The sequence below is a fragment of the Atractosteus spatula genome, chromosome 17 (assembly GCF_055471065.1).
Source record: "Atractosteus spatula isolate fAtrSpa1 chromosome 17, fAtrSpa1.hap1, whole genome shotgun sequence".
In the NCBI taxonomy this organism is placed as follows: domain Eukaryota; kingdom Metazoa; phylum Chordata; class Actinopteri; order Semionotiformes; family Lepisosteidae; genus Atractosteus; species Atractosteus spatula.
The window spans coordinates 7,574,702-7,592,364 of record NC_142722.1 but is presented as its reverse complement, the minus strand read 5'-3'; the positions used below and the strand labels follow the sequence as shown (position 1 = coordinate 7,592,364).

General features: G+C 37.6%; 1 protein-coding gene across 2 annotated transcripts in view; it reads left to right on the top strand.

Moving 5' to 3' along the window:
• The first annotated feature begins 12,605 nt into the window (after positions 1-12,605).
• Positions 12,606-17,663, top strand: part of znrf3 (zinc and ring finger 3) — a 79,472-nt gene continuing 74,414 nt past the window's right edge. Inside the window, exon 1 of one of the 2 annotated variants that reach the window (XM_088935995.1) lies at positions 12,606-13,033. In XM_088935995.1, the coding sequence (XP_088792121.1) occupies positions 12,803-13,033 (231 nt within the window). In that variant the 5' untranslated portion in view covers positions 12,606-12,802. The remainder of the gene's footprint in view (positions 13,034-17,663) is intronic. The other variant, XM_088935996.1, reaches the window with a different exon arrangement.

The following is a 17,663-nucleotide window of genomic DNA, read 5'->3' as shown; positions in this document are numbered from 1 at the left end:
GAAGAAATGCAAATGGAATAGATTATTAAAGATCATTAAAATGCTTGAATTAGAAATGATTGAAATTATTGGTTAGGGTTTGGATTTGAGACCAAAGGGTTGTAGGCCCAAATTCTGAGAGGGTTACTGCTGTTGTTCCATTGCACCCTCCAAGTCATTATTGTAAATGTGAATTTTCTCTCAATTGATTCACCTGGTTCAATAAAGATTTTAAAATGAAATTTGTATAGTTTGGGATGAGTCCACCAGAGGGAGACATAATAAATTTGAAAATTTTGAAAACAACGGGGACTAATTATTTGACTGAGGAATCAATATACAATAACCTGTATACTGACATGTACAAGCATGTGTAAACTGAAGAAAAATGTGATTTAGAGCTTAAAGGATAATTCAGAAGCTGTATTTGATTTTTTTCTTTATTTGAATCAAACTGCTATTTGTGTCATAATATCACTGCAATTGCACAATGGGCTATGTAGCCCATTTGATAGTTAGATAGGGAGCTTATTGATCCAATTGATCTCATCCAGCCATTTCTTAAACAAACTTCAACCACATGGCTGGTTATCTTGTTCAACAACTTACTCCCACAGTCTTTTGGGTACAAACGTGCCTCCTATTCTCAATTTTAAATACATAGTTCCTTCTTGTGTCCCCTGGTTCCACTTTTTTTCTCTGTTCCTTTTGAAGAAGTTCACTGTGTCTAATTTCTTAATGCCTTTAATGATTTAAAATACATGTATCAGGAGTATAGCACAGGTACCTCACTGGAGTCCCTTTTCCTTTGTCTGACAGCCTCTGTTATGAAAAGTGCCTTATTTTAATTTTGTAATAGCATTACTTAATGGGGAAGTCTATTCCGTTCTTTAATATACTTTGGTGTACTGAATAGCTACAAGCAGTGATTCGCAAAACCTACTGCCACTTTTGCACAATGCAGCTATACTCTCCAGGTAAGGCTGTCCCTTTGTGTCCTAGAGGGCAGCTTTTCTATAGACAATGGAATGTGTCTCATACCCTTCAAATAACACAAAGGAGCCATGAAACTAAAAAACTATAAATCAAACATATACACAGTATAGGTTATCTGTTTTTAATATCCATACTTGAAATGAATCTATGTAATTGTACCTTTTTCAAGCTTCAGATAACTTTTAGTCTAATAAAAGCTTGAGGTCTAACAATGAAAATCCCTTGAATCTAATTGAGTGTTCCGTTTCCTTTTTTCTCTGCAAATATACCTGTCCTTGCATGTAAATACTCCACCCACGGCAAAGGCCTTTTCTGTTAAGACCCACTTTTTCTCAGGAGACAGCTATAGACTGGACTCCCAAGTGCACTAAGACCTATTAAAATAACTTTCCCTGCAATATACACTTCAAAGCATTTTACCCAGAGTACCCCCGGGTGAAATGTTTAACGAGGGTGGAGTACACTCTAACAGATTAGCATTTCAACTTTCAGGTCTTAAATATAATTAAACAATTAAAAAATCTTTTAAAACAAACACGCAAAGTTTAAAGATAAGTTCAGGTAGTAAGAACGACCCCATACACAGCAATATATACTGAAAGGCATACAAAATTCAGCAAATGAATATTGGAACCAATAGCATTTATTGCCTTGTAATGCTTCTCAGTAAATGACAGTTTCTTACATTTGGTGTAAATCATTGTGAATGGGAGAGTTCACATTATCGTACATTTGTGATTTCAGTTTTAAGCAATAAAAAGTTAAATAAGTCAGAACTTGTAGAGTCTAACATTTCCATAAATTAGCCTTAAAGTTTTCATGTTTGAATGTTTTCTGGCAGTAATGACTGCACTCATTGAAGCATGCTGATTTGTATCTGTAGGCAGTACATCTGCTCCACAGTTGTCTGCCCTGTGGAACTTGCAAATCAATATTTCAGTAATGCTATTCTAATTTACTCTGCCATCATTTATACTTCTCACACACTTTTCTAGTTTGCCTGAAGAATCGGAGCAGCCTTAGACATGTTTTCTGTACAAATTCAAAGATCGATATTAAGCTGAGAAGCTTGTGGCGGGTTCTTTATTATTGTGTTCTGTTACTTAAGTTCTCCAGCAGCCCTATCCTATTGTACCCGTAATTCTGTGGTGCTTCAGCTGTGCAGAAACAGAAGCTAAATTACTATTCTTAAAAGTAACCTGGGACTCATTCAGGACAGTCACCTGTCTAGTGGGTTGCTGGCTCCATGTATAAACCACAGTGTGCTGGAATGTGTATGAGTTTCATCCTTTAACTTGATCTGCATTACAAGACAGTGGTCACAAACCTTCTGTAATGAACAATACAGAATCATAACTGATCTGGTCAGAATCTTGGCTATTTCAGAGGCTATAATTAGAATACATTTGCAAATATGTGAAATATTTTTCTGGGCACTCCCCTGCTATTTCACCACTCTGTTCTCTCAATAAGATAGCTACTGCCATTGAAGTTTTGCTTTGGTCAATTTTGCTACATCCTTAGAAAGGAAAGTCTAGAAAACGATATTATTGACATGCATAAGCATTGTCTTATAAAAAACGGATTGAGGCACTAATCAATTTTGGTGGAGAATTGATCAACCGAGGAAATTCCTGTTGATTGCACAAGGCAGGCATTTGGCTTTATCTAAGAGAACTGTCCGTTGAAGTTAAAGCAGCAAATACAATTATGGCAGGGTGTAGATGGATCATATCCAGGGCTGTGGTCCTATTATTCTTTGATGAATCTAACAAAACACAGCTACACTTTTGTATTAAGTATTAAATGAACAGTTTAAGAAATACACATTCTATATATGACCAAATATTGCTAAGACAAATTAAAACTTGTGAGTTGTTTCCTTGTTGGTGTTTGGCCTAGCACTGCTGTCATGCTTTAATAAGGAAAATATATTAAGATGAAGGCAATATTTGCATTCACAGTATCCAAAACTGCCGGAACACTGTGCTGTATTATTATGGAAAGCAATTAAGGGGCCCATACACGCAAATAGAATGTTTTTTTGGGACGCGATGCTACAACCCTTTGATTTCGAAGTCTTGAAAGATAAGTTGATTGTTTAAAGGCTCCACACATTTAGATTAGGGCCATTATATTTCTTTGTAATAGTGGATATTGTGTATAAATAGTACCAATCCATATATTAAATGTAGATTCTTTATTAATTTAATGGTAGACCACTGTTTATCGGTACAAAACAACCCAAAAAAAACTGTGACTCTTCACTTGACAGTTAAAAGACAGTTTTTGCTCTGGTGTTGTCATTTTTGTGTCCTCTCATCTATAAAGGGAGTGAGATTACCCTTAGCTACTTCCAGGACTCTTTCTTTTCAAATTAATTATCCTGACCTTGAACACCTTTTACTGTTTAACCTACAAGAGTGTGCACTTAGCTCGACAGAAGTCAGAGACTGGCTTACACTCCTTTAGACCTACTGAACCATGGCAGATTACTACTCTGATGTCCAATTTCTGGGTTGATGCCAGAAGAACAATGTTAAGCAGGAGACAAATGGAAAACAAAACTGATGGACTGATGACCAGACATGTACAGCAGTGGCTGCAGGACAAGCACATTGCTTTTCGGACTCTCTGAAGACAAGCCCATTGGAACAAGACTCAAAATAGCCTACCCTTGATACCCTTAAGTCATGGATCATTACTATAGCTGTGGAGTCAGATGTATTACAACTTCAGGATGTGACAAGGAGGTGTGGGGTTTGACTAATGATCTGGTATAATTTCAGATCAGTGACCACTCATATTTTACCTCCAAAAAATTATTTACTGTGGCTGCCAAGCCACTTAGCTATTGCTTTGAATACTTACTGGGGCATGTGCTGATCTGTACATGGCAGCATGTACCAATACTTGAAAGTACTAGTGCTCCAGGAACGGCAACAAATACCCAGCCAGAAATAACAAATAAACAGTGGCGGTAAAATTGGAAATACAATTTGCTTCATGTACCAATCCCTTAAAATATAAACACGTCTTATAAGCCCTTATAAACAGATGTCCAATTAATTGTCTAACTAGCTAAAATCTTTGGTGACTCGGAACTGAAAGTTACTTTTTATAATACACCCCACTTCATTCCGTCACGGACTGATAATAAGGTTAATACCGTTAATAGATCTGTACCTATGAAGTAACAATTTTGTAAAGTTTGCTCTCTGAAATTGTCCGTGATGTGAAAAGATTTGCTTCGTAAAATATGAGACCGGTTGATTATAGTGCAGTTATTGTTTGGATTTTTTGCATGGTTGTTGTCTAAACTGTGGGAAACAATTTTAATGATTGAATTACGTAATGTAAACTGGCGGTGTTCTGAGGCTCCTCGTAAAGTTTTGGGGGTGATATGAAGTTTTATAAAACTTAAAATATCCAAGGTCTTCTCAAGGTCTTTTCTAATGCATACTCTAAGGAATGATTGAAGGCATGCACAAAGCGCAGAGCGTTTTGTGTCAGCCTTTTTTGTGAATTCTGGTTTTGCTTGCTATTTATTTTGTCCGACGTCGTCTTCTTGTTGTGTTTGTTTCTTTGTGTGATGAGAAACAGATGTGACAATTAAAGGAAAAACAAAAATCCACATGAATGATCAACAATTCTTTTCGACGCAGCTCTTGTTCCATGTGGACTTTTTTTTTACCACCAATGTAATCTGACGTTGATTTATTCCAGCAAAAAAGAACTGTAATATGAAAAAAAATGCGATGACGGACGTTTTTTTTAATCATGCTGTAAGTTTTGACACATACTAGTAATTACTGCTTATGTAAATAAAAAAAAATCATCTTACTATGCAAGACAGTTGAAATCCCTTTGATCACAATAAAATGATGTTTATGCGAGGTTAATCTGAGAAAGCAACAAATCCGTTTGCGTTCATTTTGTATTTACAAAAATGCTAAGAATGAAACATTTTGATTGAAAATGCTGTATTTAGGGGGAAAATGCAGAATTAGATTAGATCAAACGCAATTAATTATTGCGGTTGGAAGAGTTTATTTTGTTCCTGATGTTAGAGAAGGTACAGTACCACTTTGGATCATTTCAATGAGAAACCTTCTGACGTTTCCAATTGCCCGTGTCGTCTATTCATATTACACATCTGCCGCTAGAGGGCAGGAGAGTGGCGAATCATTCTAAAACTTCGACCAGGCTGGAGTGGTTCAGGTAAAAAGGTTTTGACAGTGATCGAAGTTGTGAGTTAATGGTGGTTACCTGTCATGAACAAAAACTCGATACAAAAGGAAGCGACATATGCTGTAACACGGATGCCTAGCGCTGGTTAAATAAACGTTCAACTGAAATGAATTCAGATGTGGAAAAAACTCGACAACCATTACACTAATACAATTATGTTTATGTATCATTTATTAGATTCCCTTAAAGGAAAACCGTGACAAACGTCCTCAAATTGAACGAGGGACACTTTTGGCTGTGCTGCCTTTATTATTTCGGACAACTGCTGCCTCTTTCCTAGGTACGTACAGTACAATCCATTATGCAGATAATGCACAGCCTGTTTCAGTCTATTGACTATTGTAGTGTACGTGACGAATTGAGGTACACAAAGGAAATAATTTGTCATTAATGAAATGATAAATATAGATTTGGCTCTGCTATTGATTTTTTCAACGTTTATGATGTGGTTTATTCTCTGAGCTCCTATGCTTTGCTTTATATACAGCACTTGATAGAGCACATAACGCCTTTTTTATTTATTTGTGACTCAGTATGTAGTCCTAAAATAGTTCTTCACAGAATCGCTACTATCAGCCATTCATGTCTTTTAAAATTTGTGAGAAATCTGCATAGGTGTATCTGTAAATTTGATTTCAGATGGTGATATCAGGAGATTTGGTTATCCCCCATGTTAAAAAGGCTTGACTGTGAAGTAGAAACAACAGTTCACCCAGTCATGTTGTTGAAGTCGATACCCTTGGCTTCTTTCAAGAAGCAGCTGGATGAGATTCCTGAGATCAATTACCTACTAACTGCCAAATGGGCTCGATGGCCTCCTCTCATTTGGATCTTTTCATATGTTCTTATTAAAACTTCACATCAAAGGCACGCAACTTAATGGCACCTTCTAATATTCTCCGCTAGATTCGTTTGGCCAATATTTGATCGGTTCTTGGAAAGAGTCAGCCAGAGGTCTGAAAAGCTGCTCAAAACTAAATTGACCAGTCTTTTCCAACGGGTGTCCTGTTCGTGCTGTCATTATGCCAGTAGGATGTGGCGAGTTATTATCCAAGAACAAGATACTAAAATGGTATCTTCTACATATCTGGCATCAGTATTCTAGGCCACTGCTGTGGCACAAACATGGAATTTGTGTGAAAATATATAAGCCAAGAAAAGGCATTCTGTTACCAAAAAAACAGGCTCAGAGGATTTCACTTCATAATTTCCTTTCATGACCGCCCACATCAAATACATTTTTTATGCATCATATGCTTTTGATGAGTTTATAAAAGTAGGCAGAGCATAAATTCATTCTCAAGCAAGCTTTTTTTTTTCCTTACCAAATTACTCGTTATTTCTAAGCCTTATTTGAGAGCACTCCCTCCCTAAATTGATGGACCTCTTTTAATGAAGCACAGGCACCATTTTTCCCATAGAAACAGCTCGGTTTTCAGCATTGTTTTTTTGTTTGTAAGGCAATAATGCATTTAGTTTCCTCCAGAGACCCTTATTATATAAAGCAGCAAGATGGGAAAAGGAAAATAGTTTGATTGTTTCATCCATTGATGGGGGTTGGAGGGGTGGGGACTCATTTGGAATCATCCCTAGTGGCATTTCCCACTTGCTTTTTCTCAACGTTCAATGAGAACAGTTTTAACTCTTGGTAGATAATCCACAAAATTTCCATTGGTGAAAGGATCGATTTCCCAGAGGGTTCTCAAGAGCTTATGCCCTACAGCGCTGTAGAAGAAATAGCCCTGCACCTAGATTGCTAACCGTCACTGTTTACGGAGTCAGTGATTCAAAGAGTGTTAGAAATAGAAAACAACCACCCCAGCTGTGTGTTAAAAATCCTTCACCTGGTTTCCTCTGCAGCTACATACAAAAACCTTTTTTTTAGCTCATCTAAAGTTTCCTAAAATTTTAATGCATTTTTGGAATCACTGCTCTCATTAAATAGCGCAGTAGCTGTGGCCTGCTTGGTATCTTGAACATATTAGATGTGCGTCTTTATTTCAACATGGATTTCTTCCTACAAAACAATACTGCAGATTAGAGTACACTGTATGTGCTATATAGTTTATCTGAATTAGATTTTATTATGTTAGCAGCAAGCACATTTAAAGTAACAGCAATGCTTATAAACAAGTGTCTGATAGTTTGTAAACATGAATGCTTGTAATGATGTCTTTGTTTCTGTCAATGGGAAAACAAACAAAGGGCAACACATTAGCTACTTACTATTGGTGTATCGAATCCCTGTGTTAGTATGACTGCTCTCTTAGTGTTAAAGAGAAAAAAGAGTTTTTCCCTAAGGGAAGGTTATATCCCTAACAACACTTCAGCCTGCCACAAACAAACTGTGGCAGTAATGCCAGTCTGACTTCAGCTTTTGTCCATACTATTCAGTTCTTTCAGAAAGACGTCATTTGTGAATCATGGAGAGCTGGCACAGTGGTACAGTGGTCAGTATTGTTGCCTCGCAGTGCTGGGGCCTGAGATTCAATTCCAGGTCTGGGGTACTATATGTGTGGAGTTTGTTTGTTTTCCCTTTGTTGGTGTGGGTTTCCTCTGTGTGCTCTGGTGTGTGTGTCTGTGGCTGTGTCTATCTGCCCTGTGATGGACTGGTGTCCAGGTTGTGTTCTCTGCCTTGTTCCCATTGCTTGCCAGGATAGTTTCTGGCTCGCTTGCAATCCTGAATCGGAAGAAGTGGTTAATAAGTGGATGGATGGTTGGTTGGAGACTAACGTGTTTAACACAGATTTCTTTTTGCTGCTGATGCTATAGTCCCACTTGAAAGAGTGTATGGGTTGAGGCACTGTATCCTGCCTGATAACTTCTCACTCTTTAAGAACGCATTTGACGAGGTGAGCTCCTTTCATACCCAAGAGCCAATTTTAGACCCCAGTGTTCTATGAAGAAAATAGCACAATGCACTTTTCTGTCTAACTTAACTACTGAATCATCAAGCTTGTTTAGAGTTCCACCTTCAGTATAAATGAAGGAAAGGCTAAAGCAATACTTTCAAGTAGCTAGCTGCATCAGCTTATGTAGGCTGCAAAGGAACAGATAAAGGTTTAGGAAAAGAAAAAGTGTGACATGTTGTGTTTATTTTCCATTCAGCATGGAATAAACCTTATAATGCAAAACTGTTAATTCGTCTTTACTGATATCCATTATTCCTGCACCTATACCTTCACTCCATCTTATTCTCTCAGAACCTTTCTTCTTCCATAATAAGGTTGCCCTCCACTGTCCGCGTCACACACTTCTTTCTTGTTCTTATGCTCTCCAAGAGCAGGCAACGTAAAGAGGGCAGAATTGTGCGTGACAGGACATATGGACCTGATCATAATCCAGAACTTGGATGATATCACTGAAACATGACCAGCAAGTAATTGACTTGCTACAGGCAAAACGTCCCTGCTTGAGATTCAAGCTTGGTTCTTTGAATTGTTTTGCTTAACTTAACATTCTCAGCTGAAACATATGAGTACCATTTTCAAGCTCTTTTACTCTGTGTTTTTGTCAAGACCGTTGCATTCTTGACCTAAAAAGACCGAGCGATTGCTTTACATAAAGCACACGTCAATCCAACCTTAACCCCTGTGCATTGCCATTTTTTATTGGTGATTTTTGTGTAGTGACAAGATGTTTACATTTTAATCATCATCGTATTATTAGTCCCAAAGACAATCTTCTTGTCATCACAAGACATTTTCTGTTAAACTTTATAACAAGACTATCTGAATTGTTTTCTAAGAAGAGCATTTATATATACTGTATATAATGACAAATGATTCTATTGTTTGAAGAAGTCTGAGCTCAGCTACTTCTTATGGCGACTTTAAGTAGAATTTATGAAGGGAACATTCTGTCCTGATCCTATTTTAAATAACTGTGGTGTCTAAACTCTATAGAGGATATAAACATTGATTAGCTCTTCATCCAAAACCAACACTACAGGAGACAGAACTGTCTTACACAGGCTAACTTTGACTTTACATGCAGAAAAAGGCAGAATAAGAAGCTTTAAGACAGATCTGTAGCCTTATCTGGATGGGCATTCCTTTGAATATCTATTTCTATCTAATTGGTCTATCCCGAACATCAAAAGTGACATAGCACCATAACAATTCAAAACAATTGTTCTCAGGAAAATTATTTTTTTGTAGCAGGTGAACTGACATTTTATTGAACACACAGACATGACACGTAAAATCATTATGCTGATTATTACTTGCCATCAACAAGGGATCTACTGTGACAGACTAGGAGCTTGTGTGCCCACCATTGGAAGCAGACTGTATTGTACTGTACATCTATAACACACGCTTTGCACCAGGTAACCACTGCTGTCTTGCCTTGACATTTTGTCCCATTCTGCTGGTAAGGCCTGCATATTCACTGGTCTCTGTGCTCTAGAAGCCAAATGTTGGACAAGCTAGCTGAGTAGAGCATCCAGGGTAACTGTCATATTTTCATTTTGCAAGAAAATCTTTGTCACATCAGGAGAAGGTGCATTATCTCACACGAATATTGTCAATGAGGATGAGACAGTAGGAAGGACAGCAGATGAGGTCCAGTATGTAATCCAGTCAGAGTTTTAGCAATGCAGTCAGGTTTTTACCAATCACTGCAAGTGTAGTCCTGTACGCCACTGGGCACTGCTGGCCAGATTATCACACTTCAATTTTCATCACGCTTGACATTCCAGAAGGAAAATGACCTCTTCACAGGCATCTCTCTCACTGATGAAGTTATTAAGTACTCATGTAACAGTCATGGTCACTCACATTTATCAGGGTCAGGTGTGAATGAAATTAATCAAAATGAAAACCATACCTTTCCAAGGTTATGGCTGTGGTTAAGGCTATATTCTTTATTTTTCCAAAAACATACATGCATTTTCTGAAATCTCTGGATCTAGGAAAATTTGTCAACCTTTTCTCTTCCTTCAACAGTGAAAGTGTTCAAAGCTATTTAGTCCGTTTTTTAAGTGGGAACAGTATTTTTTTTTATAATGTAGCAATAGATCTGATTTCTTTCAAAGTTGTTTGCCACGCTGGAGTTGCAGTGTACTTAACCTTAGACACGCTGAGAAAGGATGGAGTACTAACACTGCCATGTGCTGGGCTCTTGGTTTCTCACTGCATTGCCTGTTTTCTTCAGACAAAGATGCTGTGATTCAGTATTTCCATGACCGGGCAGTGCCAGGGTATAAAAACAAATGTTGTTCACAGTGCGAAGCCCACAGACCTTGTGGAGGACAGCGGGCAAGAGATTCCAAGGATTGCTCCAGCAATTGTATAACCCTTCACAAATATCCCTTTGTTAAACATGTTAACAATAGATGACAGGACATTCATACAGTACATTGTAATAGTAATATGGAAAATGTACTATTCTTCTTCATTTTTAGCATACAGAATAAAGTAGTTGGTGAACATTATTAAACCAGTTTTGGTACTATTTACTGTATGTGTCATTTTTGATTTTGTAAAAAAACAGTAGTGTCCCAAAAACTGAAATAGTTTGTGTTTTCATGTTGAGGAATAGTCTAATTATTCAATACTGTCTCTTCAGTTTCAATGGAGTTCTAATGACTGAAAAGAAGCAAATTTAAATATTGAAATATTTCTACTTTCTATTGATAATTATATTGCTAGCTCCAATTGATAATTGATTCATAATGAATAATGAATACAAAGTGCTTTACACTTCACCCTTCTCTGAAGTACAGCCACCTCCTGGGTGACATACAGCACCTATTCTGAACCAGAAGCTCCCTACACAACAGATCAGGTGGAGAGGTGAGGAATTTCATCACCAGGCAAATTAAGGAGGAAACTTTCGGAATTTTAGCCAGGACACTGGAATTAACACCCCTGCTCTTATTGAAAATGCAAGGGGAACTTTAATGACGAAGTTGTCAAGACCACTGTTTAACGTCTCATCTGAAGGATGACACCTCCTACAACACATACTGGGGCATTTGTTTGCAAACTCTGGCCCAGGGGGAAGAACACCACCAACTGGTCTACCAACACTGTTTATAATAGCACGGTGGTCTCTCTTCCCAGTAGTGACTGGCCTAACCTTGTTTAGCTTTTGAGATCTAATCTGGACACAGCAATCACTAAGACAGTTCTTAAAAAAAATTATGGATTTTACATTTCTTTAAATTTTGCTAGATTTTTTTTTAAATTGAAATGAAATTGCTTTGCAATATTGTTTTAGTCCCGATAGCAAAACTTTCCTTCTAGAGTTACTAAAAAAATTCAAACATGTCACTTAAAAAAAAAGATGTTTTTCCCCCATTCCTCTGCCAGCTAAATGCTCTCTAGCATAATCTACCTTTCATAGATGGAGAATATGAGCTGGAAAAGACTTTGAAGTCATTGGGTTTTATTCCAAATCTGGGAAAAGAATGCGCAGTAGCCGATGTGCGCAGGATTTAGATCGTTTTGAGCAGGAAAAAAAAAAGTCTGTCTGAAAATTAGAAAAATGAAGGGTTGCATTCCAATTTTTGAAATGTGACACACTGCATGGTGTCTTATATGGAATCTTTTCTCTTTCAAAGAACTCCAATTTGGAAAGATTGTTAAATAAAAGGGATTTCTTAACTGTAAAACTAAGTAAACCACGCAGGCTTTGAAGTTGGCTAATTCCTCAAGGCTTGAAGTCTACATCTAAGGCTTCTGAATTGTAACCGTGGAGAAGGGAATATCGCTTACTGAAGAAATTCTCGGATACATTTGGCGGAAAATTAAAAAAGACGGCAGCAGAGCAAAATTTAAGCTTCGAAAGGGGTTTTGAAAAAAGTTACGTTGCTTGAACATGCGAGCGTTTTGAAAGAGAATATGCTCGGTTTAAGGTAATATATCTCGAAATGTTTCAGCAGTTTATTTGATGTAAAGACGTTACACCAACAATCAATAAACACCAAACAGATAATACACCCTTCTAAACTACAGTGCACATGTGAAACAATAATTATATATAAAATAATAATAAATATGTGTCGCGATCCCATTATTTATATATACGCATCTGCACTTAGAAGTTTACTATTTCACTGTTACAATGTTTCCTGTGCAGGATAAAAACACAATTCTCTTTCCAGATACTAGCCCGTTCTGTCATTCCTCCTCCCGGAGGTACTGTTTACTAAAACACTAACGAGCCTCCTTAACTGAGAGATGGCAGCTGAAATCTGGGAGTGGAAAGTGAAGGGTCATGAAGATTAGTGGGTGGGGATAACCCTTTCGGAAAAAAAAAATAAAAAAAATCACGTGTTTGGAGATCAAAGGAGATCCGCTTTGTAGAGCTGGAAAGGGGGGGAGAGAGAGAGAGAGGGAAAGCAAGGGTTGGAGCGAGAAGCGTACTCTTGTAATTGACAAGGTTGCAATGGTGAAATAAACACGTTCAGTCCGCGGCACTGAGTTCTCGTTGCACAATCAGGAAAAGACAAGAACTGTGTGCTCTAACTTTCTCACTGGGGTTCCATTGCAAAATCAGCCAAGGGCTTTATCTCCCCCCCAAAAAAACTGGAAATTATGTTCCGATCGGCGCTGATCCAACCGGCAAGATGATGATTTTACCAAGGAGAGGGTTAGATTGTGTAGCGGATTCGGTGGTCTTGGTGCTCCTGGTGGTGACCGCTTCTCTCGGTACCGTGCTGGCCAAGGATACTGCCTTTGTGGAAGTGGTGCTGTTTGAGTCCAGTCCCAATGGAGATTATACGACTTACACTACAGGTTTGCAAGGACGATTTTCAAAAGCTGGAGCTACTATCAGTGCGGAGGGCGAGATCGTGCAGGTAGGGGAAAAGTTTTTTTTTCCTGTTTACGTCGGACGGTTCTTTTAATTTATTTTCTCATTCGGTCGGTTACTTTGATCGCTGTATTCTGTAACTTTTCTTTGGGGGGGAGGTGGGGGGTCGGTGGAGGGGGCGAGTTGTACTAGTTATGTGAGGATGGTTATGTGGTCACAAGATGGCTCCTACCTAGAAGTGGGGACTAGAGTGGACTTAACAATAAAACATGCATATTGCAACTTTGTTTTACAACTTGGTAGCAGTTCCTTTCTGCCAGGCTTAATTCATTGAGATATATTGCGGTTGTTTCAGATGCATTGCTATGGATGGTTTCAGAGGAATTTGTATGGAAAGGATGTCTGTTGACGTAACATTTCTCCTGCACGAGCAGCAATAGTCTTCATGTTTTAAAGTTCAATATTTCTCGGAATCTCCATCCACCCCAATAAAATACCAGTATGCCTTGTATGATCCTATAACATGTTAACTGAACATTAGCGTTAGCGTGTTATACAGTAACCACAACTATAAAATGAGCATTGAACAGGTACCCTGAGCAAAACTTTGCTCAAGGGTATTGTGTTTTAACTTTACTATGCAATATAGTATTAGGTGTTTTATTCTGTTGCACAGGCTGTATTTCTAGGCAAAATTTAGGGTTCCAACTTGGACAGGACGCGGGTTTTTTTTTAAAGTAATTTAAGGAGTGACAGTTATCTTGAGATGAAGATTAACGTCTTATCGCTATACCCCAGCAACAATCGGTTGAGTTTTAAGTACAGCACAACATCTTGCTTTTTGAGTTTTAGTTTGTTTTTAACCCAAGCGATTACTTATTTGTTAATACAGTTTACGATGTTCCTGTACAAGACGCACTTTTCTTCTCTTGGTTTCAACTGTTTTACCTAAATCCGTTTTGTCTAGACCAGGTACAGAGCATTTAATTAGAATAATCACAATGAAAGCGCCATGGCAAAGAAATATTTGGAAAACCTTTGCGTGAAGTTTACAGTTGGGTGTAACAATTTAGATAAAACAAACACTTGTTAGTTTGGTTGAACAAGCATATATGCCTGCACGCATCGCTCACAATGCACTTTGTACATAAAAATGGTTTCCTCCTCATCAGTGGACATGAAAGAAGGGAATGTATAGTAAAAAAGTGTCTGGCATGTTTAAAAGCAGTGCCGGGAGGAACAATCTTTCACAAAAGCATTTGCCTGCAAGATAAAAGTTGAATTGTTAACTGGCAAACGTGCACTGCATGAAGTTAGAGAGCTTAGGAGCTGGGAATTTTCAAGGTCAGCTTGTTATCTGAACTCCAGAAAGCCTGCTTATATGTGATCTGGTTAAATAATCCATTCAGTTTGTCTCTGATCATGGAGTTAATGTTTGAAGTTAGCATTTGGATGCTTGTGCTCTGGGATTAAGTGGAGCTTTCTCACAGCTCTCATAGTACATTTAATTCCAGAAACTTGTCTTAGGGTACCCAGAAAGTGATTACTAGTTATTAGTGAACTTTTGTTTTCCAAATTGGAAAGTCGTAAATTAGACTCACCTGCTTTTGTGGTTTTTAAATGTAAGTGTTAAAACGGGAGATGCTGAGATGTGTGGCCATATGGTGTAAAATCAAATACTATATCTCAAAACCAATTAAAAAAAGTGATAAATGACAGATAATAGACACTTCGTGATTGCTGTAATTGCTTTGCACATAGAACCCCATTGTGCATTTGCCTTGCTGATTAGACTGTAAATATTTAAAGAAGATTTCCTTCTTTTCAACTCCTTAAAAAAGTTCACTATCGAGTTTGTAATAATCCATTAGTACTGCAGAAGTCAGGTGTACAATAGCAATGGAGAACTATATGGATTTGTACCACATTTTCATTGCTGATTCTGTTTGAACAGTAATTAAAGGCTGTGGTTTATGTATTTTCACCTCTGGCTGCAGTGAGAGTGTGCAGTACTTTAGGTTGTGTGGTCCTAGAAGAATGAAAACTATTTTCAAAAAGTAACCCTGAAGGTTCTGTTTTTTTGTTTGTTTTTTTCCCAAAACCTTTTGAAATGCAGTGGAATGCCTGGCTATCAGTTGCTTCAAGGAGAAGTGTTGAGTTTTGCTGCCTGAGTAGGTTTTAAACTGTTGTTTAATGGTATTTATGAGGCTTTGGTTGTGCACAAAATGATCCAGGCAACTGATGAACCTCGGCTTTAAAACTGCTGACACATGGCATTGATGTTGGGTCATTCAAAATCCAGAGTGTTACTCATGTTTCTGTTTTAAAAAAAAATGTGTTTTTAAAAGTATGTTATTACAGTATCTTCACACGCATGGTCTCCTGTCATTTTGCATTGAGCAGGGTAGAGGGATTGTGGCACCTCACTGTCATTTGTGCCTCCTTTGTTATGAGATGGAACTGGAATATTTAATATATGTTATGGCTCCAATATCAATGTTTGATGAAATCGCTCGTCATTACCATGTGGCATATGAAACTCAAAAAGACTTACAGGTGCATTTTGATTACAGGAGAGTAGGGAAGGCAGGCAGGTTAACAAACTCATGATCTCGTAGCTCCAATTTGATTTCTTTTCTTAGAGAAGCATGGCAGAAGAATGTTGTATAGTCGTTTTTGAGGTTCAGTTTGTTCCAGATCAGAAATGTAGATGAATAGGTCAGAATTGATCTGCTACCTTTATTAAATCTTCTGTGTTTCCCCATTGCTTTGTGGGCTCAAAACCTTTCTGATTTGTGCTCAATGTTGCCTATGATCAGTTTTATGGATTGTGCTCATTTCATTATAGCTGTTGGCTGATAGTGCGGGTTTTCACAAAGATGCACGATTGAAAGGCTGATGCCTTACCCTACCATGCAAAGCTTGTCTTGTTTTATATTGTACTGGCAGTGCAGCATATGAAAAATCTCATCTCTTTTTTTTTTGTTGGAGTTCTGATGGAAATCCCAGTGGAGTTTCTTCCAAAGGGCAAGATGTGACTTTCAGTGTGACCCTTCCCTAAATGTGTGAAAGTTTAGGAGGTGCTTCTGAGCCAAAACAAATAAATTAACTCAATTTTCAACTCACTTCGCATTAGATGAAAGTGCTACGACTTATTTTGGCTAATACACAAAACTAACTTTTTCTGGCAAATCCTTTAATTGTTTCTAATTCCGTTTTGCAATGACCAGGGAATTGATGTCTGTTTACATAATTCTGTCAGCAGCTCTGAAGTTTCAGGGCTTTTGTATTACAACACTGTTGTGTTGTTTGGCTGTTTGTTTTTTAAAGAATAGATCAATCAAGATGTTATTTTTTACATCGAATCAATTCAACTATTTATTGGGCTGAATGCAAGGAAAATCTAGATCATCAAAATAAATTTAAAAATAATTATCAAATAAAAACATATTTTTTTATCCAGTTTTGTATTTTGTGTGTTTTTACAAGCGTTATTAAAACATTCTTTTAACTGTAATTATAGCTCTATTTCAAATGCTTAACCACTGTTTTCTGACAGGTTTCTTTTATTGCAGAAATGTGAATCTGTATTACAAATATCAAATGAAAATTCATTTTGTATTTGAAATTGCAATACTTACACAGGTTTTTTTGTGCAATATGTAGCATATGGCTGTTGACCCAGGCACTTTTAAGTAATAATAAGGTGATTGAGGGAAAGGCTTTTCAGGCAATCTAATTTAGTTCCTGGTTGTCTTAGCCACTTAGATAAATTAAAAGGAGATTGACATACATTTGTTCCATGCTTAGAGGCTGCTAAGCTGAGCCATTACAAGGTTACTAATATCCAAATACATTAATTTACATGAGCCCTTTTGCTTCTGACAAAGCCTTCAATAACATTGAATGCCTCTGTCTAGAATGTCTTTTTTATTAGAATCATAGTCATGTGCTTGTAATCCTATAGTAAAACCTCGATGATGTTTTAAAGTCAAATGTGATTGTGGTTATATACCCAAATTACCCCCAGAATGAGAGAAGCCTTGTGATGTTAGCCTGGAAAGTGTTTGTAGTTGTGGCGTCTTTTTGGAATCCGTGTGTGAGCTCTGTGATTATACACTGTTGATAAACTGCCCCAGTGGAAGGCTGGAGTAGCTGAGAACAAGGAGGCTGCAAATCCATTTTAAAGCTAATTTATTTTTTTCTGTCGATTGCGTGCAAGGTAACAGCTCTAAATAAAACAGAGTGCTGCATTTTACATGCAGTCTGATTAAAGGATTCTTAAGATCTGTTGTCATTTACACCACTCTGTTCATTCCTTAACTAAAAAATGCACCCCGTCCAGCAGGGTTTCACAAGTCGGTTATTATTAACCTGTAAAAACAGGTGCCACACAGGTGTGACCTAAACGCGCTATCACCGGTAATGTGGAACACTGAGGATGAGTGTGAGCTGATTTTAGCTAGAAAGCTGCACAATAGGGAGTAGCTACTGTCCCTAGTTCTTGGAGTGGAGTACTGGTGAGTTTTGGCTGCAGATGTTGAATTGGAATATCCTAAGCAAAAATGTTACTTTCATGGTAAATTATTTGTTAGATTGCTAGTTGAAGAGTATGAAACCTGGAATGTATCAAAACACCTCAGTGTGTATTGCCTTCTTTTTTTGTGTGCTGGGTT